The sequence below is a fragment of the Mandrillus leucophaeus genome, unplaced genomic scaffold (genome assembly GCF_000951045.1).
Source record: "Mandrillus leucophaeus isolate KB7577 unplaced genomic scaffold, Mleu.le_1.0 Scaffold140, whole genome shotgun sequence".
Classification (NCBI taxonomy): domain Eukaryota; kingdom Metazoa; phylum Chordata; class Mammalia; order Primates; family Cercopithecidae; genus Mandrillus; species Mandrillus leucophaeus.
Window position 1 is genome coordinate 6,199,954 of NW_012101366.1, and position 10,982 is coordinate 6,210,935.

General features: G+C 39.2%; 1 protein-coding gene across 5 annotated transcripts in view; it reads left to right on the forward strand.

Moving 5' to 3' along the window:
• The window catches only part of GPNMB (glycoprotein (transmembrane) nmb), a 29,507-nt gene that overhangs the window by 5,111 nt on the left and 13,414 nt on the right, over window positions 1-10,982 (forward strand). For 3 of the 5 annotated variants that reach the window (XM_011973930.1, XM_011973931.1, XM_011973932.1), the window contains 5 exons: window positions 1,734-1,886; window positions 2,596-2,739; window positions 5,693-5,866; window positions 8,778-8,936; window positions 9,252-9,572. In XM_011973930.1, coding sequence (XP_011829320.1) covers window positions 1,734-1,886; window positions 2,596-2,739; window positions 5,693-5,866; window positions 8,778-8,936; window positions 9,252-9,572 — 951 coding nt within the window. The remainder of the gene's footprint in view (window positions 1-1,733; window positions 1,887-2,595; window positions 2,740-5,692; window positions 5,867-8,777; window positions 8,937-9,251; window positions 9,573-10,982) is intronic. The other 2 variants (XM_011973933.1, XM_011973934.1) reach the window with 2 other exon arrangements.

A 10,982-nucleotide genomic window follows, 5' to 3' on the forward strand; every position in this document is an offset into this window, starting at 1 on the left:
TTCTTTTTATCTTTCCACTCTGACACCCTTAATGTGTTGGCTGTTTCCTCAGATGTGTGTCCTCATGGTTAAATATGACTGTCATAGCTCTGGCCATCACATTATTACACTACCATCTCCAAAATCAATTCTGAGGAGGAAAAATTGAGTTTGTTCTCACATATCTCTTGTTATAAAGAAGGAAAACTTTTCTCAGAAGTCCCAGAAGACTGCTTCTCAGCTCTCATTGGCCAGTATCAAATTATCTATCTGCTCCTGCCCTAATTGTGAGGAAAGCTAGGAAGTGATACTCTGGAATTTTGAACTGTTAGAGTAGAAACTCTGCCAGCAGGGGGAAAAAAGGAGGAGGAGTGCAGGCAGGAAATAGCTTCTTGGAGGCAACCAATCAGTCTGCTACAATTCTCAAAAGAGAGAGACCATGTGACCACCAGGCTGGTCAGGCAAAGCAAAAAGGCAGACACTAACTCACGATTAGAAATAATTTTAAAAGAACTGTAATATTACAAGCCTAGAGCAACCACTCAGAACAAAATAAGTGAAAGAGGTGTCACTAACAAGCTAGTTGTAGAGATAAAATGGAATCCAAATATAACTCCAAAGAGTATAGGAAAAGAAGGAAAAAAAGAACAAATGGAACAAATAGAAAACAAATAACAAGATGGTACACTTAAATTTCATCATATTGATCATTACATTAAATGTGAATTATCTAAACACTCCAACTAAGAGACAGAGATTGTCAGACTGGATTTTTAAACATCCAATTACATGCTTTCTATGAGAACTTTACTTCAAATATAAAAATGCACAAAGGTTTAAAATGTAAGGATGAGTAGAAACATAAATCAATCTAAACATTTTTTAAAGTAAAAGAATGGAAAAAGATATACCAAACACTAAGCATTCATATCAAAGTATTCTTTAGAACAAGGGATAATACCAGGGATAAAGAGCATAAATTCCTATTGAGAAAAGGGTCAGTTCATCAAGAAGCTGTAACAATTCTAAATGTATAGTATGCACCTGACAACAAAGCTTCAAAATTCATACAGCAAAAACTGGAAGAAGAAACAGGCAATTGGAAAAAACCACAATTATAGTTGGAGATTTCAAGATTTCTCTCTCAGTAATGAAATAACAAGTAGAGAAAATCAGTAGGAACACAGAAAACTCAAAGAACACTATCCACTAGCTTGACATAAATGACGTTTAAAAAGAAGACACTCTACCTAACAAATGTGGACTACACAAAGTATATGGAACATTCACCAAGACCATTAAAAAGCTGTTTATCAGTAAACTTCCTGGTACTAGTACGGGTTGCTTGGAATCTTGAAGGCATTCCTGAGCCTGGCATTCCTTTAGCCAAGTGAGTAGTTCAGAATGGGAAAAAAAATCCAAAAATCCAAAGATTTTTGACATCAGTGTTTTCCTAATGGTATTGTATCAAATTTAAATATTCAGAGGATGTGTATTGAGAAGCCAAGTGATGGCTAAAAAATATTGACTTTCAAAATTTTTATTTGACTCATTTAAAGTTCATAAAGACATAGGGTCTGAATGCTTGTAATCAAGATATTTCCAGTAGACTTCCTTTAAAAAACAAAGCACCCTCTGTTTACTTGATGTGCTAAATATATTATGTATGTGCTTTTCAACAGTAAGAAATAAAAAGTTTCTGTGAGGTGATTACTAAATGAAGAATGGAATTTGTTTTTCGAATATTGATACAGGATTTCATGATGTGCTGGGCAATGAAAGACCTTCTGCTTACATGAGGGAGCACAATCAATTAAATGGCTGGTCTTCTGATGAAAATGACTGGAATGAAAAACTCTACCCAGTGTGGAAGAGGGGAGACATGAGGTGGAAAAACTCCTGGAAGGGTAAGTCAAAAGATTCAACCCAAACACCTGCAATTTCCTACTTCAGTAAGTCTTGTAGATAGTAAAGCCTTTTAGATCACACGGCTCACGTCATTTCCACAAATGACAGTGCTCTCATTACCAAGTCAGGGGGCACCTGGACTTGGCAGTATTTTCTTTAGTCCAACACTATCACTTCCTAAGCCACAAATAATCTCCTTAGAAATTTCCACATTGGTAGCTCTTGGAATACTTTTGAAGAGTGAGCAGATTTAGCTTTAAACCTATTTAACCAACCTGGGAATGGTCATCTTCAGAAACCCAGTCACCCCAAAACCATGTTTACTGTCTCAAAGGTGTGGCTTATCAGAAACTGAAAATCTTTTTTTTTAGATAAAAGAATGCGTCCTTCAGTCATTGGTTTTGAGATTTAAAAATACAAACGTTTAAAACTTATCTCCTTAACCCAAGTGAGCTGATTTGTTTTATTATCGTAGGTAAATGTTCTTGCTGTGATTAGAGAATTCTTAATTGGTCTGATTTATTTTTTAATTTATCTTCTAGAGTGTTGTACTCTGAAAGCTTAAGTGAGGAATACAAAATATAAATTTAATATATTATAAAGAGGCATGTGGGTCCTCTGGTCCTTATTAATAGAGTTACCTCTAAATGTTTATGAATGAAAGGAGAAAGATGCTGCGTCATTGAGCCCCACTTTTTTTTGCCCTAGGAGGCCGTGTGCAGGCAGTCCTGACAAGTGACTCACCAGCCCTCGTGGGCTCAAATATAACATTTGTGGTGAATCTGGTATTCCCTAGATGCCAAAAGGAAGATGCCAATGGCAACATAGTCTATGAGAAGAACTGCAGAAATGGTAAGAACGCAGTATTCAAAACTACTGGAGACCCGTTTTCTAAACCTTAATGGTCACAGGTGCTCCTGTAAGTGCCAGATGCTGCTCTCGTCCCTTGCCACTGCACTCTATGAGCTGGATGACAGAGACGGTGAGTGTGTGGTCCTACCCAGCGCCTTCATCAACATCAACGTCAGCCAGCTCTCCCCTGCTTGGAGCCCTCTTCAAAAGCCACATCGCCACCCCCTGCTTTTCCTTAGTGTCCAGTTGATTGGACAGAGAATACCTTGTTGAGTCTCAGATTTTGCTTTTATTACTTGGAACTCTTGACTATTCAAAGAATAGCCAATTTGACAGATGTTTGCTGATCAGTCTAATTTCGGCCGACAAGGATTTCTTAAGCAAATGCTGTGTGCTGGCACAAATGCTAAAATGTGTATATTTTGGTTTTGCTTTGCTCTTAGTGAAAGAAATAAGCTCCCTGTCCATGTTAAAGAGGACCAAAGGTGCAAATACATCAAGGGAAATTATCTTATCAGAATGGTACATGCTCAAAAAACAGAGCTAATGGCCGGGCGCCATGGCTCACGCCTGTAATTCCAGCACTTTGAGAGGCCGAGGCAGGCGGATCACCTGAGGTCAGGAGTTCAAGACTATTCTGGCCAACATGGTGAAACCCCGTCTCTACTAAAAATATAAAAATTAGCCGGGCATGGTGGCAGGCGCCTGTAATGACAGCTACTCGGGACGCTGAGGCAGGAAAATTGCTTAACTCTGGGAGGCGAAGGTTGCAGTGAGCCGAGATTGCGCCACTGCACTCCAGCCTGAGTGACAGAGCAAGACTCTGTCTCAAAAAACAAAACAAAAAAACCAGAGCTAATTATTGAGATTCTTCAGTCAGTAACAAGGCTTTTTAATAATGAATTTATGATTTTATTATTTAGAACTTTTATTAAGCTGTCAATATATTCATTTTTTATTAATTTTTTATCTTCCTGTGGGGAAAACATTCAATTCTGTATGGAAAATATTTTATATTTAACATGAATTAAGCATTTAATATTTTGTAACACTTTTTTCTCTTCTTTTTTTGAAACAACTTTTTTTTTTTGAGATAGAGTTTCACTCTGTCACCCAGGCTGGAGTGCAATGGCGCGATCTCGGTTCACTGCAATCTTTGCCTTCTGGGTTCAAATGATTCTCCTGCCTCAGCCTCCCAAGTAGCTGGGATTACAGGCACCCAACACCATGTTCAGCTAATTTTTGTATTTTTGTAGATACGGGGTTTCACTATGTTGGCCAGGCTGGTCTCGAACATTTGACTTTGTGATCCACCTGCCTCGGTCTCCCAAAGTGCTGGGATTACAGGCGTGAGCCACCGCGCCCAGCCAGTGTTTGTCTTTCTATGCCTGGCTTATTTCACTTAACATCATGACCTCCAGTTCCATTCATGTTGCTGAAAATGATGGGATTTAATTCTTTTTATGACTAATATTCCATTGTGTATATATACCACATTTTCTTTATCCATTTATCTATCGATGGATACTTCATTTGGTTCCATATCTTGACTATTGTGAATAGTGCTGCAACATAGGAGTACATACATCTCTTTGATAGATTGATTTCCTTTCTTTTGGATATATTCCCAGCTGCCTCATATGGTAGCTCTATTTTTAGTTTTTTGAGGAACCACCATACTGTTTTCCACAGTGGTTGTACTAATTTACATTCCCACCAGCAATGATATACTGTTGGTGATCTGTATTACCTTTTTTGAGACATGTCTATTCAGATCTTTCACCCATTTTTTGATTATTTTTTATTGATACATGATAATCATACATATTTCTGGGATACATGCAATATTTTGATACATGCATACAATTTATGGTGATCAAATCAGGGTGATTGGGATATCCATCACCTCAAACATTTATCATTTCTTTGTGTTAAGAACATTTCAAATCTTTCTCTTTGTTTATTTATTTTTTGAGATGGAGTTTCACTCTGTTACCCAGGCTGGAGTGCAGTGGTGCAATCTCAGCTCACTGCAACCTCCGCCTCCCAGGTTCAAGCAATTCTCCTGCTTCGGCATCCTGAGTAGCTGGGATTATAGGCGCACGCAACACGCCTGGCTAATTTTTGTATTTTTAGTAGAGACGGGGTTTCACATGCTGGCCAGGCTGGTCTCGAACTCCTGACCTCAACTGATCCGCCCACCTCGGCCTCTCAAAATGCTGGGATTACAGGTGTGAGCCACTGCACCCAGCCCAAATCTTTCTTCTAGCTGTTTTGAAACATACAACAAATTGTTGTTAACTATAGTCACATAGATTCAACAATTTTAGCACTTTGTCATATCTGCTTCTCTCCATATATCTATAGCCGTATGTAGATATAAGGATAGCTATATATATATCTATCCACATCTAGAGAGAGAAAGAGGGATTTTAAAAATCATTTAAAGCATCAAAAATAGCCAAATATAATATGCAAACCTTGATTGGGGTGATAATGGTGTCAGGGCTGTGTAGGAAAATGTTCTTATTCTTAGACATGTGTGCTGGAGTCTTTACGAATAAACAGTCATGATGTCAAGTGTGTTCCGGAAAAAAAACTACTGATAGAGTGTGTCAAAATAAAAAGATAAACTATCTCTCAGTTTGATTTGAATAAGATTATGATTTGAAAACCCAATAGGAAGAAAAATACATTAAATGATATCTCTACATTGGACTTTCTTGAATAATTGCTTTGTATAAAACTTTCATTGAAATATAACAAATTCAGAAACGTGCACAAGTCATAAGCACACTATTGGATGAATTCTACATATTAAGTGTTTAGTTGTCTGACTACTTTTAAACTAGTTATGAAAAAAATATGAAAAGGTGTTTAATTCAGTGATGCATGCACATTGGGTTTTCTGAGCCCCAGATAACACTCATAGCTGGTTTCTTTCTCTGTTTAGAGGCTGGTTTATCTGCTGATCCATATGTTTACAACTGGACAGCGTGGTCAGAGGACAGTGATGGGGAAAATGGCACCGGCCAAAGCCATCATAACGTCTTCCCCGATGGGAAACCTTTTCCTCACCACCCCGGATGGAGAAGATGGAATTTCGTCTACGTCTTCCACACACTTGGTTGGCTTTTGCAAACCCCTAAGCCTCTTCTTTACCTTTCCTTAAAATTTCAACCTTCTCTTTTCTTACTCTACAATTGGGAATGATAACACAGAGAGTTAATAGCAGTCACCCTGCTAACTTTCCTTAGCATGGGTGAAGGGTGAGAGAGAAAAATGAAATCCTGGTTAACCTTGCCAAATCTCCAGGACACTGAAGAGTTAAAAAGAGGGAAAAACTAAAATATTAAGCTCTTTTTCAAAAAAACAAAATCACTTATTTTTTTTCTACCTAAAACCATAACAAGAAAAAATACTAACACTTATTTATTTGAATGGCACATGGAGGCTGGGCATATGGTTTACACCTGTAATTCCAGCACCTTGGAAGGCCGAGGCGGGTGGATCACCTGAGGTCAGGAGTTCAAGACCAGCCTGGCCAACATGGTGAAGCCCTGTCCCCACTAAAAATACAAAAATTAGCTAGGTGTGGTGGTGTGCACCTGTAATCCCAGCTACTCAGGAGGTTGAGGCAGGAGAATCACTTGAACCCAGGGTGTAGAGGTTGCAGTGAGAGGAGATTGAGCCATTGCACTCCAGCCTGGGCGACAGAGTGAGACTCCATCTCAAAAAAAAAAAACCAAAAAAACAGAATGGCACATGGATGAGCATTCATTGATTTATTCTTCTGTTTTTTTATGTTCTCTAGAGAATTTTTAAGATTTAAAGAAGCATGTGCTATTTATATGTAGGAAATCCTCAGAAAAGATAGAAATAAAAAATAAAAATTATCCGTAATTAACACCAGAGATTATCATTGTGAATTATTATGGTGTTTTCTTTGCTAGTATGTATTAAGTTCATTATTAAGATCACATACACATTTTTGCTTACTATCATGAGCATTTAATGATATGATTTTTAAAATGTTTATATTTTGTTTTAATGGCTGCACAATATTTCATTGTGTAGAAATAAAATAACTACTGTTCCACTTTGACCTAGCCCATTCTGTCTTTTTTTAAATTACAAATGGTATTCATTTTGCTTTATTATTGGGGAAATTATTACTTTAGAAGAAGCAAACTTAGTTTATTATTAATTAGGCTGCTAAATTCTTAGTTTAAAATGTCACTAGGTGCCACCTGGCACTGCATATTTGAAAACTGCTACCAATTGAGCAGCCTCCAGATTTCTAAATGTTCATCTTTCATCACAGATTAGAGAGCGCTCCTCTTCCTTCAATTAACTTATTTACAAATCAGGACAAAATAGTAACAATACATACCCATTGAGCAGAGTAAAGCTATGTCAAATATTATGCTCATCTATATAAACCAATTGCCTTAAAACTGACTTATTTTTCACTGCCATTATGACCCCATTAGCCAACTCCCCAAACGTTTCTTTGACTTGTCCCTCTCATGACAGAATTCTGACAGTTTGCGTGGAGTCACTTATGCTTACTAACACTCCCAGACTCTTTAGCCTAGTAAACATTCCAATAACTTACCAGATCAACTGTCTGTATTTACAATCAGCCTTCAGCCTAGAACTTGCTCTGTTGGTCTAACAAGACTGCCTTGAATTGCTGTCTTCCACTGAGGTCTCAGAGTTAACTGATTTTCTCCCTCAACTAAGTATGGTCTCACCTCTCAGAGCTGAAACTAACATTTGCTTCATGAATAACGCCTGAGAGACACCCCTTCCCCTTATAACTTCTGAGGGAGCTACCCCTGCATCTCAGAGTGAAGGAGGATTCCAAATCACACATCCCTTGAGAGACCAGTATGTTTTTCTCCCACGTTTGACGGTGTGATAAATGGGGTCTTGAAACAACCCGGTCTCGAAAGCATTCAGGGTAAGATACCCAGTCAGTGACAGGTCTTAACCAGGCCCCCTGGCAGGATTAGAAAAGTTCTTGATTTGGGAATTATAGTAAGAGGAGTTACAGAGTTTTAAAATGTGTTTAAATGTCCTTGAGCCCTGAAGGAGAGGAATTACTTCCACCTGTTAGCTAGCAGCAGGGAGGGTTGGAGAAAGAAAAGGAATGACTCAGGGGTGTTCTAGGAAAGTGCCTGTGGAACTGCTCTATTCTGTTTTATGTCTGCCATCCTCTATTTCATCACTTACTGGATTTTGATTTTTATGTTTTTGAGACAGAGTTTCGCTCTGTCGCCAGGCTGGAGTGCAGTGGCATGATGTTGGCTCACTGCAATCTCTGCCTCCGGGTTCAAGCCATTCCGCTGCCTCAGCCTCCCGAGTAGCTCGGATTATAGGCTCGTACCACCACAGCCGGCTAATTTTTTTTGTATTTTAGTAGAGACAGGGTTTCACCATGTTGGCCAGGATGGGCTCCATCTCCTGACCTCAGGTGATCTGCCTGCCTCGGCCTCCCAAAGTGCTGAGATTACAGGCATGAGCCACTGCGCCCAGCTACTTGCTGTATTTTTATATACAAATACTATTAGGAGATGGAGGATTCCAGTCCCCTTTTAAAAATCTGCTTAATAATATAGCGGAAATAGTAACAAAAATAAAGTAGGTTATTGGATAAATAATTTTTTAACTCTTCTGGACACCTCATCATTATAATAAATGTATTTTCTGTGGGGAAAACATGTATTTCAAGTGCCAAATACTTAACATGAAAAGCATTTATTTGTAAACTAAGGGCTAACTGTATTATGCCACTAAACAGCTTTTTTTATTTTAACCAACTATATACAATTACATGTGTATAACTGTGGGTTTGTTTCGTAAGATTTTACATTAAAATGAGCACCATCTCCCTTTCTGAAGCAGACCATAGGCCTATCCTATTTTCCCTCCTCAGAGCAATCTATAAATGGTGGTAGCTAGTCTTTAAGGAACAGCTTCCTATAATGACGATTTAATGCAGCCAATAACTAAAAATTTCCATCCTCCCAAAGGTCAGTATTTCCAGAAATTGGGACGATGTTCAGTGAGAGTTTCTGTGAACACAGCCAATGTGACACTTGGGCCTCAACTCATGGAAGTGACTGTCTATAGAAGACATGGCCGGGCATATGTTCCCATCGCACAAGTGAAAGATGTGTACGTGGTAACAGGTGAGTGGTGTGAACTCTGAGGATGAGGCACTTCATTCTGTTGACGTCAATGGGTTCAAAAAGAGTTAAGGCCAAGTGTTCGGGGTTAGGTTACGATTCATCTGGGCCCCTACCTAAGCTTGTATATTTAATTAGTTGTAGTTCATCTGTTTTCCAGAATAGCTTAGGAAACCCCAGAAAACTTGCATGTGAAAAGGAAAATAATGCTAGATTATCCTTCATTTTAATATTTTAACCTAAAAGCATCGTCGAAGTCTTCCACTTACAATCAAGCAGTCATGCATTCTTTCTTTCTTTGGGGGATGTATATTTTAGATCAGATTCCTGTATTTGTGACTATGTCCCAGAAGAATGATCGAAATTCATCCGATGAAACCTTCCTCAAAGATCTCCCCATTACGTTTGATGTCCTGGTTCATGATCCTAGCCACTTCCTCAATTATTCTACCATTAACTACAAGTGGAGCTTCGGGGATAATACTGGCCTGTTTGTTTCCATCAATCATACTGTGAATCACACGTATGTGCTCAATGGAACCTTCAGCCTTAACCTCACTGTGAAAGCTGCAGCACCAGGACCTTGTCCGCCACCACCACCACCACCACCCAGACCTCCAAAACCCACCCCTTCTTTAGGTAAGGTTTCGCAGTGATCTTTGAGGGGGGCTCCTTACTGGCTAACAAAATATTCACGTAGGTCATATTATTAAATCCCTCCTTAAGGGGATGTTGTAAGGACTCTGTGGTGATTCCATTTTGTACCTGTTGATTTTTTAAAGCAAATTTATCACCATTTTACACCTATAGAACACAGAAGAAGGGAGAATGTATTTAAAGTCACTTTGCAAATAGAATTCAGTGACTTGTAGAAAGCTCTTTGACCTTCCTCATTTGCACTCGCCCCTGCTATGTGTACACACTCTGCCCTCTTCTAACCTGTCATATTTTTGTTTATCTGCCATTTTTTATGGCTATGAGAAGGCACACTGGTACCTTATAAATGATCAGGCCATTTCTATGTTCCTTCCTCTCGCCTGCTAATTTCTTTCCCTACCCTGCCCGCACCCACCCAGTGTCCATGAAGACACAGCTGTACTTGAAAGCAATTTCCAAATGGTCCAAGAAAGAATGCAGCTTGAGAGTATTTCTGGGTTAGCCAGCTGCAGTGACTCCTGACATTAAAATTGTGCTGCATCGTATGTTTATTGCGGCACTATTCACAATAGCAAAGACTTGGAATGAACCCAAATGTCCATCAATGATAGACTGGATTAAGAAAATGTGGCACATATACACCATGGAATACTATGCAGCCACAAAAAAGGATGAGTTCATGTCCTTTGTAGGGACGTGGATGAAACTGGAAACCATCATTCTGAGCAAACTGTCACAAGGACAGAAAACCAGACTCCACATGTTCTCACTCACAGGGGGGAATTGAACAATGAGAACACTTGGACACAGGGCAGGGAACATCACACACCAGGGCCTGTGGGGGGTGAGGGGAGGGGGGCAGGATGGCATTAAGAGATATACCTAATGTAAATGACAAGTTAATGGGTGCAGCACACCAACATGGCACATGTATACATATGTAACAAACCTGCACGTTATGCACATATACCCTAGAGCTTAAAGTATATTAAAAAAAGATTAAAATAAATAAATAAAAATAAAATTGTGCTGCATATAAGACATTAGTAATTCAATACCACCCTGTATTAAAAGTCTGGGGACATTCAAGAAGTCCTTAAGAGTCCACTTTGGGTAGCACTGGTTTCTATCTGATTCCCCACGCTACCCCATGCCATCACCACCCTTCCCTACTGGGCCAGTTGCACTCAGCACCCCAGGATCCCGGGGATAGCAATAGGCTGACATCCTCTCACTGGTCGCAAGAGGGCGCCATGGACCAAGCCCACGACGGTCCATCATGGCATCTGGGGCTTCTTGTTTTTACAAAATCCTGTTTGTTATATATTATAAAGTTTTACAATAAGATGTTAGTAATAAAATGAGAGGTTGTTAAATCAAGCATATCTAAGT